Source organism: Sciurus vulgaris (genome assembly GCF_902686455.1).
Source record: "Sciurus vulgaris genome assembly, chromosome: 8".
NCBI classification, from domain to species: Eukaryota; Metazoa; Chordata; class Mammalia; order Rodentia; family Sciuridae; genus Sciurus; species Sciurus vulgaris.
This window is the reverse complement of record NC_136468.1, coordinates 76579927-76598243: the sequence shown is the minus strand read 5'-3', so window position 1 is coordinate 76598243 and position 18317 is coordinate 76579927. Positions and strand designations below refer to the sequence as shown.

Sequence of the window (18317 nt, the reverse complement as noted above, 5' to 3'; positions counted from 1 at the left end):
TTTTATAATATGAATTATTAATTTCTATAAGATCTTTTCTAAGTAAAGAAAAAAAATGACTGACAATCAAACTATATTATTGTATTATTTAGTTTTACATCATCGACACATTTTTAAAAACATAAATCCCATACTTCTGTTCAATTCTATATTTATATACATTCAGTGCTGTTTTCCTGAATTCTTTCATGTTTGTAAATGCCTATGTTCTGAAGTACAATTTAGGTGAGTCTAAAATTCTTGGTTCACATTTTATTTACCTTTGACATTTATAAATATTTTTCCTATATTATTTTGTGGCATTGCATGTGGCTTGGAGTAATTTGTGGCCGGCTAAAATTTCACTTTTTTAAGTGACGTATGTTTAATGCTACTTCAGTGTCTCAATTGGCCTGGAAGTAGCAGTATAATTTTTAAAACTTTTAAAAATCATGACTGATTATTCTGTGTTAATTTTTTGTGTGATGTGTTGCTTGCTATACATCTCTTTTAGTAGACTCCAAATTTTCTTTATTTAAGGAATATCTTTAATTATGCATTTAAAATTTTTTAATGCTACATTTGAATTCAATATTGCAGGAGGACTAGATATTTTTTTAAATTTATTTTTATTGTTAACAAATGGGATACAGGTTATTCTGTTTGTACATGGAGTAAAGGTATACCATTTGTGTAATAATACACTTACATAGGGTAATGTATTTTGATTCATTCTGTTATTTTTTCCGTACCCTCCCACCCCTCCCACCCCTCTTTTCTCTCTATACAGTCCCTCCTTCCTCCTTTCTTGCCCCCTTCTCCCCCCATTATGTGTTATCATCTGCTTATTAACAAGATCATTCTTCCTTTGTTTTTTTGAGATTGGCTAATCTCACTTAGCATGATATTCTCCAGTTTCATCCATTTGCCTGCAAATACCATATTTTTATTATTCCTTAATGCTGAGTAATAGTCCATTGTATAAATAGATGGTAGGCTTTTGATGGCTTCTTCTATTTCATTGCTTGATATTGATCTATTTAAATTGTGTTTGTCCTCTTGGTTCAGTGTGGGAGGAGCATATGTCTCTAGAAATTGGTCAATGTCTTTGGTATTTTCTATTTTGTTGGAATATAGATTTTTCAAAGTAGCTTCTCATTATGTTATGTATATCAGTGGTGTCTGTCGTGATATTTCCTTTTTCATCATGAATTTTAGTAATTTGAGTTTTCTCTCTCCTTTTTGTTAGTGTGGCTAAGGGTTTGTCAATTTTGCTTATTTTTTCAAAGAACCAACTTTTTGTTTTGTCAATTTTTTGAATTGTTTCTTTTGTTTCAATTTCATTGATTTCAGCTCTGATTTTAATTATTTCCTGCCTGCTACTACTTTTGCTGTTATTCTGGTCTTCTTTTTCTAGAGCTTTGAGCTGTAATGTCAGGTCATTTAGTTGTTGACTTTTTTATTCTTTTCTTGAATGCACTCCATGCAATGAATTTTCCTCTTAATACTGCTTTCATAGTGTCCCAGAGATTTCGATATGTTGTATCATCATTCTCATTCACCTCTAAGAATTTTTTTTATCTCCTCTGATATTTTCTGTATCCATGTTTCATTCAATAGCATATTATTTAGTCTCCAGGTGTTAGAGTAATTTCTGTTTTTTATTTTGTCATTGATTCCTAATTTCATTCCATAATGATCTGATAGAACACAAGGCAGTATCTTTATTTTTTTGCATTTCCTAAGGGCTGCTTTGTGACATAACATATGGTCTATTTTCCAGAAGGTTCCATGTGCTGCTGAGAAGAAAGTCAATTTGCTCATTGATGGATGGAATATTCTATATAGGTTTTTAAGTCTAGGTTATTGATTGTGTTATTGAGTTCTATGGTTTCTTTGTTTAGTTTTTGTTTGGAAGATCTATCCAGTGGTGATAGCAGTGTATTAAAGTCACTCAGAATTATTGTGATGTGGTCTATTTGATTCCTGAAATTGAGAAGGATTTGTTTGATGTACATGGATGCATCATAGTTTGGGGCATAAATATTTACGATTGTTATGTCTTACTGATTTATGGTTCCCTTAAGCAGTATGAAATGTCCTTCTTTATCCCTTCTGACTAACTTTGGCTCGAAGTCCACTTTATCTGAAATAAGGATGGAAACCCCTGCTTTTTTACTGAGTCTGTGTGCGTGGTAGGGTTTTTCCCATCCTTTCACCTTTAGACTGTGGATGTCTTTTTCTATGAAATGAGTCTCTTGAAGGCAGCATATTGTTGGGTCTTCCTTTTTAATCCATTCTGCCAGTCTATGTCTTTTGATTGATTAGTTTAGGCCATTACTGTTGAGGGTTATTATTGAGATATAATTTGTATTCTCAGTCATTTGGGCTTATTTTTGGTTTTTAACTTGGCTTGGTTTCTCCTTTGAATAGATTTTTCTTTAAGGTAGTTCCTCCCTTTGCTGATCTCCATTGTTGTTTTTCATTTCCTCCTCATGGAATATTTTGTTGAGAACATTCTGTAGTGCAGGCTTTCTATTTGTAAATTCTTTTAACTTTTGCTTATCATGGAAGGATTTTATTTCATCTTCAAATCTGAAGGTTAGTTTTTCTGGGTATAAGATTCTTGGTTGGCAACCATGTTCTTTCAGAGCTTGAAATATGTTGTTCCAGGCCCTTCTAGCCTTTAAAGTCTGTGCTAAGAAATCTGCTGATATCCATATTGGTTTTCCCCTATATATAATCTGATGCTTTTCTCTCACAGCCTTCAAAGTCCTATCTTTATTTCATATGTTAGGCATTTTTATTATAATGTGCCTTGGAGTGGACCTGTTGTGATCTTGTGCATTTGGTGTTCTGTAAGCCTCTCGTATTTGATTTTCCATTTCATTCTTCAGGCTTGGGAAATTTTCTGATATTATTTCATTGAATAGGTTGTTCATTCCTTTTGTTTGTATCTCTGTGCCTTCCTGAATCCCGATAATTCTTAAATTTGGTCTTTTCATCAAGTCCCATGGTTCTTGGAGATTCTGTTCATGATTTCTTACCATCTTCTCTGTTTGGGCAACTTTATTTTCAAGATTAAATATTTTGTCTTTATTGTCTGTGGTTCTGTCTTCCAAGTGGTCTAATCTGTTGGTGATGCTTTCCATTGAGTTTTTTATTTGGTTTATTGTTTCCTTCATTTCAAGGATTTCTGTTTTTTTTTTTTTTTTTTTTTAGAATCTCTATCTCTTTGTTGAAATGATCTTTTGCTTCCTGCAGTTGCTTTTTCAACTGCTTAATTGTATAATCATTCATTGACTGCATTTGCTCTCTTATCTCATCCTTTGTTTCACGAATCATCTTAATCATGTATAATCTGAAGTCCTTTTCTGACATTTCTTCTATTATACTGTCATGGATTTGTTTGGATCATTTTCTTCCCTTGTTTTTTCATGTTGTTCATGTATCTTCCCCTCTAGCAGTGCAGATCTGGGGTATTGCAGTTTCCCCCCTATAGGCTTAGAGTGACCCTACAGGTTTCCAAACCCTTTTCTTTAAGGGGGAGATCAATATTAGCCCAGTTCAGACAGTATGCAACCTTAGACCAAATAGCCCCTATGAGGACATTAACAATATTATCATAATAAACAGAATGAGTTCAATTATTATCTTCGGTATAACAAATAGATTTGCAATAAGATCTGCAGTTTCTAATGGAGGACAAAGAGGATGTGCAGGGGTTTAAGATGTAGCTGTTAATGGGATAAGAAAAGAATATATAGACGTTCTAGATAATAGAAAGAGTGTAATTAAAAGAAGTTGCTTGTTAGCATGCAAAAAGGGAAAAAGAGACTCTGAGGAAACAGGTAAACAAAAGGAAAAGAGAGCAAGAAAAGTAAAGAAATAAAATCTTAAAATTTTTTAATAAGGAGAAAAAAGAAAATCTACACTCTAATAGTCATACAGTATTCAAACCTCCCAGTCTTCAGTAGCCTGATGCATGAGCTTCAAGTTCCAGCAGGAGTCTCAGGATGGGATTTGCCCCAACTAAAGATTGGAGCAACGGCTTCCAGGATTATCCAAGATGGCCGCTCTGGCTTCCAAATGTGTTAGCAAAAGGGGAGCTGCAGCTCAGGGTGTGTATGTGGTTGACTGGAGGTCCTGGTGGTGGGGAGCAGTCAGTCTATGTGAGAGCTCTGGAGGCAGGGAGTGATCTGTCGGGCTGAGGGATCCTGGAGAAAGGGCTCAGTCTGTCTGACCAGGGGTCCCACAGGGCCTGGCTGTTATCTCAAAATGGTGGCAGCCATGTGTAACCAAACCTGCAGATACTGTGACAGTGAACTTCCAGGCAACAGCAGGCATCTGGCACTCCACTGGTGGTCTGTGGTCAGTTTGCTGACTGTTGTTGGATGATCGGGAGGTGAACCTTGGGTAGTGGGTGATGGATGGATGAAAGGAAGGTAATGGATAGGCAAGAGGCAGGCAAAAGGCAGATGATAGGTGCCTGACAGTGAGCAATCTGCACTCATAAAGGTGTCAATATGCTGGTTGACTGCAGGTGATCGCAGTAGACAAATGGGGTAACAGCAGGGTATCGATAAGCAGCAAAAACTGCCTCACCAAGAAACAGATACCCTCTGCTTGAAACCTGAGTTACAGAACAATAAGGAATGCAGCTCCCTCTAGTTCACCATCTTGGATCTCCCCAAGACAGATATCAAGAAGCCCAACTGGAACAATTAGGGAAACAAAGAAGTCACTGGCTAGAGATTATTAATTATTGTGTGTTTTGTGTGAGGTGGGATTATTTCTTGCTAGGTGTGTAGCTTTGAGCATGTTATTGAGCACCTGTGTGCATTCCACTCCTTCCTCATCGGAATTCAGAGTCAATAATGGTGCCTCCTGCAAGGACCTTGGGCTCAGGTAGCTGTTTTAAAGCTGTTAAATTGCTTTGTCCAGTGCTTATAATGAGTACTTTGTGTAACATCGGTGAAAATACTTTATTCAGTTAATAATCACTTGATTCACTGAGGTCAGTTGAATGCATTGACTTGAAGACTTTTTTTTACAAGAATATATATCCATATTTTAGAAGTTACACTGTCAGAATGTAAGATATCCTAAGGCATTTGAAAATACTCAATTAGCATTCTCTTAGAAAATTTCTTAGCAATAATTAATCTAACAAAAATGTGAAGAATATTGGAAGCAAAGTTTTGTTTGCATAGAGTCAGAAGGTAAGGGACAGTGTTTTAAATGGAGCACCCTTTTACAAATATTTATTTTTGCTTTTATATGTGATTTTCATTTGAAAAAATTATTTGAATTTTTAAGTAGATTAAGAGATTCAGAAATAATGTCATTAAAGAACAAATAAATATTATGTTTCCATTTTGTTCATTTTTTTTTTTCCATTTTATGTTGGGGGGGAAGTGGTAATGGAGATTAAACCCAAGGGCACTTTACCACTGAGTTACATCTCCGATCCTTTTTAAATTTTTGTTTTGATACAGAGTCTCACTAAATTGCTTAGGCCCTTACTAAATTTCTGAGACTGGAATTGAACTTGGGATCCTCATATCTCAGCCTCGGGGTCATTAGGTTTACAGTCATGTGCCACTACACCTGGCTCATTTTGTTTCCTAGCCAAGAGTGATTAACACTTTTAAATCAAATTAATGACAGAAAATACCATCATTCTTTCCTATAAACAAACTTTTGCTTGTGTATTTAATGGTTTTTGCTTTTCCAAAAATATTTAATCTTCTTAAATTCAGGAACTGTAGTAATGACTATATGCCATTGCATGACATACATAAATACAAACTTGCATGTCATAAATATTTGTTAAGTGGGGAACTACAATTTGGAATTCACCTTCATGAACTAGCTTTCAACTCCAGATGTTGTAATTCTAAAATAGGTTTATTTATTGATTCTTCTCTTTTAATTTGGCTGGAAGACTGATTGATACCAATCTTCCTCATATTTAGCCATAATAAATCTGTGAAAACATATTTAGTGGTAAATATTTTGAGCTCCTACAGTCTATCCATGGTAATTAACTTACACTAAATTCCTCTTCTGCTTAGTTGCTTTTCCTATCTTGTTCTACTGTTAGGATGAACAATGTTGCTATTAACTTGAGATATGGGTAAAGGCAAGCACAGTAATTTATTTAAAGTCTTATTATTTACTTACATTTCTGATCAGTATATGTGTATATATACACACACTATGCATCTATATATTAATTCATTTACAATGAAAAACCATGGTGCTTATCTATTTTTATTAGAGCTTTATAGTTATGCATATTATACATCCTAAAAAAATCATGCATGCATGGAATTTGACTTCAGTCACTGTCTCTCCTTTTCACTCTCCCTTTTTCCTCCTATCTTTCCTCCTTTCCCATGTTCTCCCTCTCCTCTGCTAGATTTCCTTTTGCTGTGTATTCACTTATGTTTGATTGGTTCTTTTTATTTATTCATAAAGATGAAATTCTCTGTGGTATATTAATATATGCACAAAACATGATTTTTTAGGAATTCATTCCACATTGCTCCCCTTTCCCATTCCTTCATTCTGCACTCAATCCCTTTCTACACTTCTGATCTTCCCTATGTCTTTATGATATCCTCTCCATCTCTCCTCCTTTCTTTTATTTTATTCTAGCTTCCACATATGAGAGAAAATATTTGATCTTTGAGTTTCTGAATCTGGCTTATTTCACTTAGCATGATGGTCTTCATTTCCATCCATTTACTGGCAGGTGTCATAATTTCATTCCTTTTTATGGCCGAGTAGAATTTCATTGTGTATAATGCCACAACTTCTTAATTCACTTGTTTATTGAAGAACTTCTCGGTTGATTCCATAATTTAGCTATTGTAAATTGTGCTGCCAGAAATATTGAGATGGCTGTATTGCTATAGTATGCTGATTTGAGTTCTTTTGGGAAAATACCAAGTATGAAAGCTGGGTCATTTGGTGGTTCCATCCCTAGTTTTTTGAGAAATTTCCATATCGCTTTCCAGAGTGGCTGTAACAATCTGCAGTCCCACCAACAAAGTACAAGTGTACCTTTTTCCTTACTACCTCATCAGCATTTATAATTGTATTCTTGGACCTTTGCTATTTTAAATGAAGAAGGATGAAATATTATTGTAGTTTTGATTTGCATTTCCCTGATTGCTACAAAGTCTGCACATTTTTCATATATTAGTTGACAATTTGTGTTTCTTTTTTTAAGAGACTTTTGTTTAGTTATTGCATACTAATTGATTTTTTTGATGTTTAGTGTTTTGATTTTTTAATATAGTCTGAATATTAATACTCTTTCAGAAGAGAATTTGGAAAAGATTGTCTATCATTCTGTAAATTCATTCTTCACTCTTTTTTCTCTTAGTGTACAAATGCTTTTTAATTTTTTTTAATTTTTAAAAATGTGTTGTAATTAGTTGTACATGACTGTAGAATGCATTAATACATTTTGATAAATCATACATAAATGGAATGTAATCTCTCATTTTTCTGATTGTACATGTTGTAGGATCACATAGGTTGTACAATCATATATGTACAGGAAGTAATAATGTCTGTTTCACTCCACTATCCTTCCTAAACCCATAACCCTTCCCCTCCCTTCTCTCCCCTCTACCTAATCTCAAGTAACTCTATTCTTCCCTAACCCTGTCCCCCCTTATTGTGAATTAGCATTCGCATATCAGAGAAAACATTCAGCCTTTGGATTTTTTGAGTTTGGCTTATTTCACTTAGCATGATATTCTCCAACCTCATCCATTTACCAGAAAGTGACATAATTTCATTTGTCTTTAAATCTGAGTAGAATTCCATCATGTATATATACCACATTTTCTTTATCCATTCATATGTTGAAGGGCACTTAGGATGGATCCATAGTTTAGCTATTGTGAGTTAAGCTGCTATAAACATTGATGTGGCTGTGTCACTATACTATGCTGATTTTAAGTCCTTTGAATATACACTGAGGAGTGCGATAACTGGGTTAAATGGTGGTTTCATTCCAACTTTTCTGAAGAATCTCCATACTGCTTTCCCAAAATGGTTGCACCATTTTGCATTCCCAACAAAATATATGGGTGTACCTTTTTCCCTACATCCTCATCAACATTTATTGTCACTTGTATTCTTGATAGTTGCCATTCTGACTAGAGTGAGATGAAATCTTAGTTTTATTTGCCTTTCTCCATTTAATTGAGATGTTGAATATTTTTTCATATATTTGTTGATCAATTGTATATCTTCTTCTATGAAGTGTCTGTTCATTTCCTGATTCTATTTATTGATTAGGTAATTTATTTATTTTTTTTGGTGTCAAGATTTTTGAATTCTTTATATATTCTAGAGATTAATGCTTTATCTGAGGTGCAAGTGGTAAAGATCTTCTCCCAATCTGTAGGCTCTCTCCTCACATTATTTTTTTTTTTTTTTTTTTTACTGAGCCGAAGCTTTTTAGTTTGAATCCATCCCATTTATTGATTTAACTTCTTGTGCTTTAAGGGTCTTATTAAGGAAGTCAGATCCTAGGCTGACATGGTAAAGATTTAGTCGTACTTTTTCTTCTAGTTTTCGTAGGGTCTGTGTTTTAGTGCCTATGTCTTTGATTCACTTTGAGTTGAATTTCATGTAGGGTGAGAGAAAAGGTTTAATTTAATTTTGTTACATGTGGTTTTCCATTTTTCCCACACCATTTGTTGAATAGGCTATCTTTTCTCCAGTGAATTTTTTGGCAACTTTGTCTAGCTTGAGATAACTGTATTAATGTGAGTTTGTCTCTGTGTGACAATACCACGCTGTTTTTATTACTATAGCTCTGTAGTATAGTGTGAGTTCTGGTATTGTGATGTCTCCCGCTTCACTTTTTTTGCAAAGGATTGCTTTGGCTATCCTGAGTCTCTTTACAATGAATTTCATGATTGCTTTTTCTAGTTCTTTGATGAATGTGATTGAGATTTTAGCAGGAATTGCATTAGATTTGTACAACACTTTTGGTAATGTGGCCATTTTGACAATAGTAATTCTGCCTATTCCAGGAGCATGGGAGGTCTTTCCATCTTCTAAGCTCTTCTTCAATTTCTTTCTTTAGTGTTCTGTAGTTTTCATTGTAGGGGTCTCTCACCTCTTTTGTTAAATTGATTCCCCAATTTTTTTTTTTGAGGCTATTGTGAATGGGGTAGTTTTCTTTATTTCTCTTTCAGTGGATTATTTACTCATGTATAGGAATGCATTTGATTTATGGGTATTGATTTTATATCCTGCTACATTGCTAAATTCATTTATTAGTTCTAGAAGTTTTTTGGTGAATTTTTAAAAATCTTCTAAATATAGAATAATGTCATTGGCAGATAGTGATAGTTTGAGTTCTTCTTTACCTATGTATATACCTTTCATTTCTTTCTTCTGTCTAATTACTCTGGATAGATTTTCAAGAATGTTGAATAAAAGTGGTAAAAGAGGGCATCCTTGTACTGTTTCAGTTTTTAGAGAGAATGCTTTCAATTTTTCTCCATGTATAGTTATGTCAACCTTGGGTTTAGCATACGGCTTTTGTGATGTTGAGGAATATTCCTAGTAGCCCTAGTTGTTCTAGTGTTTTGAACATGAAGGGTGCTGTATTTTGTCAAATGCTTTTTTCTGCACCTGAGATAATCATGTGATTCTTTAAGTCTATGATATGATCAATCACGTTTATTGATTTCCATATGTTGAAACAACCTTGCCTCCCTGGAAAGGAGGCATTTGATTGTGGTGCATTATCTTTTTAATTTGCTTTTGTATGTAATTTTCAAGATTTTTAATGAGAATGTTTGCATCTATGTTCATCAGGGATATTGGTTTGAAGTTTTCTTTGCTTGATGTGTGTGGCGGGCGAGACCCTGGGCCCAGGGTTATTACACATGCATCCAAGATGGCGACTGGCAGAGAGCCAAAGGGCATGCTAAATGTGCCTAGAGAAAAATAGGAAGCGTTTACCATTGGCTGTATGATAATTAGTTCAGCCGTTTAGCGCGTGGATAGATATATCTTACATGTATGCTTGAGCTCGTGATCACTTGACCTTTAATAGGATTGGATGGACATATCTGGTTACAATTGCTTATGCATGAAACTGCTTATATATTGAGGGTGTTATCCGAATAAAGCGGAAGCTGCTTCATGAACTTCTGAAGAGTATGTGTCGTTTGTCCTGCTGGTCGGCAGAAAGCGACAGATGTGTCTTTGTCTGGTTTTGGTATCAGGGTGATATTATCCTCATAAAATTAGTTTGGAAGGATTTCCTCTTTTCTATTTAATGGAATAGGTTCAGGAGTATTGGTGTTAATTCTTCTTTGGAGGCCTTGTAGAACTTAACTGAGAATGTGTCTCATCCTGGGCTTTTCTTAATTGGTAGACTTTTGATGGTGTTTTCTATTTCTTTACTTGAAATTGTTCTGTTTAAATCATGTATGACCTCCTGATTTAGTGTAGGTAGGTCATATATCTCTAGAAATTTGTCATTGTCTTCAAAATTTTCTATTTTATTGGAGTATAAATTTTCAAAATAGTTTCTAATTTTTCTTCTGTATTTCAGTTGTGTTTGAAATTTATTGTGCTTTTGGGGTCTGGTTAAGGAAGCTAATGACAGCATCAATATGATGGAGTGTTGACCTTATGTTTACTTCTAGCAGTTGCAAGTTTTCTGGTCTAATTCTTAAGTCTTGATCCATTTGAATTTGACTTTTATGCAGGGTGAAAGACAGTGATCTAATTTCATTTTTCTATATATTACTATCCAGTTTTCACCACACCATTTGTTAAAAAGGCTATCTTTCTCCAACATCAATTTTTGGCACCAAAGTATCAAATGGCTGTAAATATGTGAGTTTGTCTTTGTGTCTTCTATTCCATTCCATTGGTCTTCATGTCTGTTTTGATGTCAACACCAGGCTGTTTTTGTTACATAGCTCCGTAGTGTAATTTGAGGTTGTGTATTGTGATGCCTACTGCTTTGCTTTCTTTGCTTAGTATTTCTTTGACTATTCTGGATCTGTTATTCTTCCAAATGAATTTAAGGATTATTTTTTCTAATTCTTTAAAGAATATCATTGATATTTTGATGGGGACTGCATTAAATGTATATATAATTTTGGTAGTATGGACATTTTGACAATATTAATTCTGCCTATCCAAGAACATGGGGGGTTCTCTTTTCTAATGTCTTTGATTTCTTTCTTCATTATTCTATAATTTTCATTGAAGAGCTCTTTCACATCCTTGGTTAAATTAATATCCAAGTTTTTGTTGTTGTTTTTGCTTTTTTTTTTTTTGAGATTATTGGAATGTTTTTTCAGATTTCATCCTTGGCTGAATCACTATTGGAGTATAGGAAAGCTATAGATTTATGGGTGTTGAGCTTGTATCCTGCTACTTTGTTCAACTAATTTATAAGCTCTAGAAGTCTGCTGATAGAGATTTTTGGGTCTGCTAGATATAGACTCATGTCAGCATCAAATAGAGATACTTTGACTTCTTTTAGAAGACTTTAATAGCTGTTTCAACGTCATTACTTCATATTGGTATATTCGTTTTTTATATTTTCCTGGTTTAATTTGGGCTGACCATATGTGTCCAGAAATTGCTCAATTTCTTCTAGGTTTTCTAGTTTATTGGAGTATAAATTTTCAAAAATAGTTTCTGATGATCCTCTGTATTTCAGAAGGGTCTATGATGATATTTCCTTTTGCATCCCTAATTTTATTGATTTTAGGATCTCTCTTTCTCTGTTAGATTGGCTAAGAGTTTATCAATTTTATTTGTCTTCTTTGTTGCATCGATTCTGTATTTTTTTAATTCTCAATTTCATTAATTTCAGCTCTGATCTTAATAGTTTTCTGTTTTCTACTGATTTTGGAATTAGCTGTTCTTTTTATGTAGGACCAAGACCTTAGACAAAAGGTCTCGATTACTTTACCTAAGTCTAATCTAGGCTAAATAATTAGTTAAATAAATAATGCAGGAGAGGGCCAATAATATGTAAGTAAAGTTACATGAAAATATGTGTGTGTGTGTGTGTGTGTGTGTAGTTACATGAATACATATATCTACATATGTGTGTGTATGTGTAGGTAGGTGTGTTTGCATATATATATGCATACATATACACACATATATCAAATTTTTCCATGCAGTATGAATATATACAACCATACATGCCAACTCACATACACAGAGAATTGTACATAATAAAGTGAATAATATAACATTATAAAATAATTGAAAAACATGTTAAAATTTAAAGAGTAAAAATGGGAATATGAAGGAAGAAGAAAATAAGAAGGAAGGAAAAAGATAAAAAGAAAGAAAAAAATCTTAATGAGAGATCTAAGACTTGTTTCTACTGCAGTGGTCAAATCTATTGATAGCAATGGATTTTCAGTCTTTACTTTTAGCTTCATATTTTGGTCATTGTCTTTGCATTCCTCACCTAGCTGCCAGCTGGTTGTAGTAATGCTCAATTCCAGTCTCCCAGTATTGTGTCAGATAGACCGGGATGTGCTGATGAATTGTGTAATCTCGTAGTGTAGATAATGCAGAGTTCTATATTGGAATTTTCCATTTTGGGGGTTTGGACTTTGGAGTTCTGTGTGAGGGAGTTTGAGATTTGATCTATTCCCCCTGTTGATTGGCGCTTCCTATCTCTGCTGGGTTTCTGGATCTCTGGGGCTTCGAGAAAAATCACTTTTAGGACATAGGGACTAAGCTTCTACAGGTTTCACCTTCAAAACCGTGCATATTAATTGCCAGTTTTTCCCTGGAGTGCAGGTGCTACTGTGTGTCCACAGTGAGCCTCTTCTCAGTAGCTCTTATGGGGTGCCAACTATTATGGGATCTTTCTCCCTTGGGATCCAGAGGCTAAGTGGTTCAGATAAAACGTTTCTTTGGTTGTTCGTCTCTCTGGTTCAGGCACCCTTTGGGAATTTTCTCTTTGTTGGTAACTTCCCTTATGAGTTTGTAATGTCCTATCTCATTTTGCAACTGTGCAAGCTGTGTGTGGCCAGATTTCAGCTCCTGGGAAAGTTTTCCTCACCTACCAGCATCTTGTGCACTCCATATCTAGAGAGGGCTTTCCAGGCTGCACCCCTGGTGCCTGCCTGCAGAGGGTGTGCGGCCCCCATGGACAACTTTCACCCCAGTGGACCACTTTGGATTTGTTTTCACTGAGAGGCATACCCTACCAACTCTGTCTGTTAAAATCAGCTTTCCTCTGTAAACTGCAGGTTTCCTTAAATTGATTTTTCTTTATTTTCTAATTTCTTTATCTGTTGGTCATGCATCTCTTTTGCGTGCACTCCTCCCTTTGCTCTGCTAGTTGCTGAAGCTGGCTGTGTCTCTAAGGTATTATTTCTTATGCTCAAATTACCAACATGCTGTAGCTTTATGGATTTTTTTTTTATAGTTCAGTGTTATGTTTCATTGAGGTTCCTTTGTTACCTTGCTGAGGAGGAGTTGTCCTGTTATATAATTCTGGTGCTGAGGTACTGCTGGGCAGGCTTCCTTTCTCTACTCCTCCATCTTGTACCTCCACCCATCCTGCTTATTCTAAAACAAAAGGAAAACTTGGAAAAAAGTAAATATATGTTTTTTAATTTAATTCAGTAGAGAAATATATATATATGCATACATATATATATATATACATATATATATATAAAATTTTATTTCGATGACTAGAACTTATAAGGCTGGCTTGGAACTTGTGATCCTCCTATCTCAACCTCTCCAACCTCTGAGGTTATGGGTATGCACAACCACACACAGCTAATTTATATTTCTTAAAAAAAAATTATAAATAAAATGAAAATGATAGAACTATTAAAAATATTTGAAATATAAGTAAATATGATTATTTTAGTCTTTCAGTTGAAATCAACCAATGTTTTGAAAATGAATTCAATTATATGTATATAATTAATATTCAAATTTTAAAATTCCACTGTAATATATATGGTATAATTTTTGTTTTCTTTTGTTACTGGGGATTGAACCCAGGGACATTTTACTTCTGAGTTATACCTCTGGCCCCTTTTTTTTTAGATAGGGTCTTGCTAAGTTACTGAGGCTGGTCTCAAACTTGGGATTCTCCTGCATCTTGAATTGCTGGGATTTCAGGAATGTACCACTGATTCAGACATTTTTTTGAAAAATATTAAATACTTTCTATGTCATTATTGTTTGTTGTACTTTTGCTGTATGCATTAAATGGTGCATAATTATTTTTTAAATTTCTGTAAGGTAAGAGTTAATGGTGGCCTCCAAAAGTAGTATTTTTAGTTTGGGACTGCATTCATCTTCTTATCGCTAATTAAGTAAATCCATTTTGAATATAACTTACTACTCTTTAGGGAATATTGACATATGAGAGTGCCTATTTTTTTCTTTTAACCCATTGAGTTTTTGTTTATTTTTCAATTATGTGTATGCTAACAGCTCTAATGTGTGCTAATAGCCTCTGAAGTAAAATTATCAAGTTACAAGCCAAAAGTTGGACATGGAGAAAAAAACTTTAAAAATACTTTCTTTCTCAATTTTTTTTTTTTTCTTTTTTGAGTACATGACTCTGTGTGTGTGTATTCACAGAGAAGAGAGATTATTTAACTTGGTACATTTCAGATTTTGATATTATCTTTAGTAGTATTATATTGTTGAGAACTTTCAATTTTTTTAGACTTCATATATTAAGGCCTTTTATGCAATGTCTTGTTTAATTCTCCCAACCAGCCTTAGGTTTGACAGGAGAAGAAACTAATATTGAGGGAGAAACCAAAGCAATAACACAGCAGTTTAGGCTACAGTTTTAACTACTAATATATACTCACAGATAAACTTAAGAAAACTGTTAGATATTTTCTGTTTAGGCCATTTTGTTCATCTTATAGCAAATTCATTAAAATATGGATTAAAGAAGAATTGGTAAACAGAGCTTGTAGTGAGGAAATCACACCTAACAATAGTGCCGTGTATCAGTTCTAAGCTAAGGCTAGTGTTGAGAGAGGCATCTGTGGGACTGCAGAGGACAGGCATCTGATCTGTTATTTTGGAAGGGTGACTTAAGATAAAGAAGAGTTATCAAAACCGTGCTGAAGAAATAGAAGCAAACTAGTTAAAGAGATAAGGGGCACCTGAATAGATAGAAAAAACTATATATATACAATGAACAAAAAAGAGCAGGATCTTTTATTTAAGTTAAAATTTCTATATCACTAGAGGAGAGAATAAAGAAGGATAGAAAGTCGAACATGACATCTAGATTATGATTTCTGCAATTGGGTGGAGGGTGATGTCTTTCTGAGATGGGATGCTCAGCTATGGAAACAGTTATGTTTTGAATGGATTGATATGTTTGTGGGGGTATACAGCAGAAATGTTCATTTGGCAGTTGGGTATATTGAAAATATGCAACAGAGAACAGAAATATGTATTGCAAATAAAAGCTAAGAAAATCTTGGTATGAGTATGGTAAGATTATATTTAATTCTTACTTTGGTAGTAAAATGAGCTGTAAATGCCTTATTAGCTTTAGAATACTTTATATGCTGGAATACACCTAAACACATAAATAATAGCTTTTGTTACTTGTTCAGCTTTTTTTCTCAAGATAATTTTTTTTCATTAGGTTATGAAGGTGAGAATCTGATGAAAATCCTAAAAGACATTGAAACCAGCACAGAAATCATGTTGGACAGGTGGAAGTTTGAAGTCATACCTAATGACAAAGATGAGAAAGGAGACCCAGTGCCTTACAGTATCATCAACAATTACTTTTCCATTGGTGTGGTAAGATTTTTCACTACATTTTTTTTTAAAATCGGGTCCTGGATAATCACTTGATGAAAAATCTCACACAAAGAAGAATTTCTGATTATAAATAATTTATTTGATCTTTATGTCAGAAAAACACCTCTTCTAATGGACAATAATAAAGCTTATGAATTTATTTCAGGTCAGAATATCAGCAATTGATAAAATTTTTATGTGTTATACAAAGGAAAGAAACTCTGTTCTTTCAACTTGATCATTTTTATTACTGAAATGAAGCTTAGATTGGTTTATAAGAAATGAAAATCTTAATCCTTAAGAAATTGATCATTTTAACAATTCTTTATTTACACATATTTATCCAATAATTATGAAGGCTAAAATATATTATTATAGCACCGCATTACATTTGATATATGTAGTTCAGTATAAATCTTATGTCCCCACTTTCTCTCTTTCACATATACACACACACACTTATACGCACACAGAGAGAGACTATAAAAAATATCAGTTGAGTCTGTGAACTAAAGAGTCAAGCTACCTTTCTAAGAGTCCTTGATAAAATTATTATCTGAAGCATTCATTTACAGTACCATGTTGTTTATTTCCTTTCTTAGATAATTACAAACAATATGACTTCAAAGAATGCTACATACTAAGAGCTAAATATACAGTTTTATGAATACTATGATGATTATTATCATTACAACATATTTGTAATGCACCTTGATCCTGAGAAGTCCTTGTTACAGTTTGGATCAGAGTATCCCCCAAAGGCTCATGTTTTGAAGGCTTAGCCCCAAGGGCAGAAATTTTCAGAGGTAGGGCTTTATGAAAGTAATTAGATCATGAAGACTCTGACTTCATCAGTGGATTAATTCAGTGAGTGTTTCACAACTTGATAGCATTACTGGGAGACAGTGGAGCCAGCTGACTATGAATAGAAACCTCTGAAAAGTGAATCAAAATAAATTTTTCCTGCTTTAGGTTGTTTTTCTCAGGTATTTTGGTCACAGTGAAAAAAAAAAAAAAAAAAAAAAAAACAAAAACGAATATAACCTTCCTAACAGATTTTTAGTTGTTTTATTAGTGTATAATTTACACATAACCTAATTCACTCATTTGATAGTACATTTAATGACTTTAATATTTTAGGATATTATATCTGTCAAATAAGACCATTAATCCCCACTTGTAAACAATTTTGGTTCCTTCGCCCAGCTTTAGACAGTAATTACATCTGTTTTCTAATGTTTGTTTTATGGACATTTTATATGAAGAAAATCATGTACTATGTGGTCTTTTTCATCTGGATTCTTAGCATGTGTTTTAAGTTCATTCATGTAAACCATATGAATGCTATTTTCCTTTATATTACTGAATAGTAATTCATTATATGTATGTTTTACACATTATTCCTTCACCAATTGATGGCTATTTGGATTGTTTCCAGTCTTTGGATATTGTTTTAGTCAGCTATTTCACTACTGTGACTAAATGATCTGACCAGCACAATTATAGATGAGGAAAAGTTTATTTGTGGACTCACTGTTTTAGAGGTCATAGTCCATAGAAGACCAGCTCCATTCCTTGGGGCTCCAGGTGAGGCAGAACAACATCATGGTGGAAGAGTGTGTCAGAGGGAAGTAGCTTTCATCATCAGGAAGCAAAGAGAGAGACTCCACTCTCCAGATACAAAAATATGTATGCCTAAGCCAATTTCCACCTCCTCCAGTCACACCCTACCTGCCTCCAGTTACCACCGAGTTAATCCCATCAGGGATTAATTCACTGATTATGTTAAGACTCTCAAAACCCAATCATTTCTCCTCTAAACTTTCTACATTGTCTCACATGTGAGCTTTTGGGGGACAACTCACATTCAAACCATAAAAGATATTACAAATGATGTCAATTCTTTAAATCTCTCTAGGAATTTTTGATCATTTGTTTTGGCTACTATAGTTTTTTAATTTTTTTTAAATTGTAGATGTACACAATATCTTGATTTTATTTATTCATTTTATGTGGTGCTGAGAATCAAATCCAGTGCCTCCCACGTGCAACGCAAGGGCTCTACCTCTGAGCCACAATCCCAGCCCAATTAATGTAGTTTCTAACTCCAGAATTTCTAATTTTTTAATCATTTCTTATCTTTAATTAATATTTTATACTCTAAGTATCATTATTGTTGTATTTTCCTTTATTCTTTAAACATGGTTCAATTTAGTTTTTTGACATGTTATAAAAGCTAGAATGAAGTCTTTGCTAAGTCCAACACTAGGGAACCATTAAAGAGTTTGATAATGTATGAGTCACATCAGAAATCTTGTTCATTTGCTTGCTTATTTTTGTCCTAAATATGCAACATATTTTCATACTTCTTTGCATATTTTTTGTTGAACTAGAAATTGTATTTGTATGTCTTAACAACTCCGGATTTTCATTCTTCTGCAAGGACTGTTAATGCTTGTTTGTTTAGTGAATTTCCTGTGGAGACTTTCTCC

General features: G+C 33.9%; 1 protein-coding gene across 14 annotated transcripts in view; it reads left to right on the top strand.

Annotated features, from left to right (window-relative positions):
- The window catches only part of DGKB (diacylglycerol kinase beta), a 639605-nt gene that overhangs the window by 266085 nt on the left and 355203 nt on the right, over positions 1-18317 (top strand). For all 14 annotated transcript variants that reach the window (XM_079151895.1, XM_079151896.1, XM_079151890.1 and 11 more), the window contains one exon: positions 15665-15825. In XM_079151895.1, coding sequence (XP_079008021.1) covers positions 15665-15825 — 161 coding nt within the window. The remainder of the gene's footprint in view (positions 1-15664; positions 15826-18317) is intronic.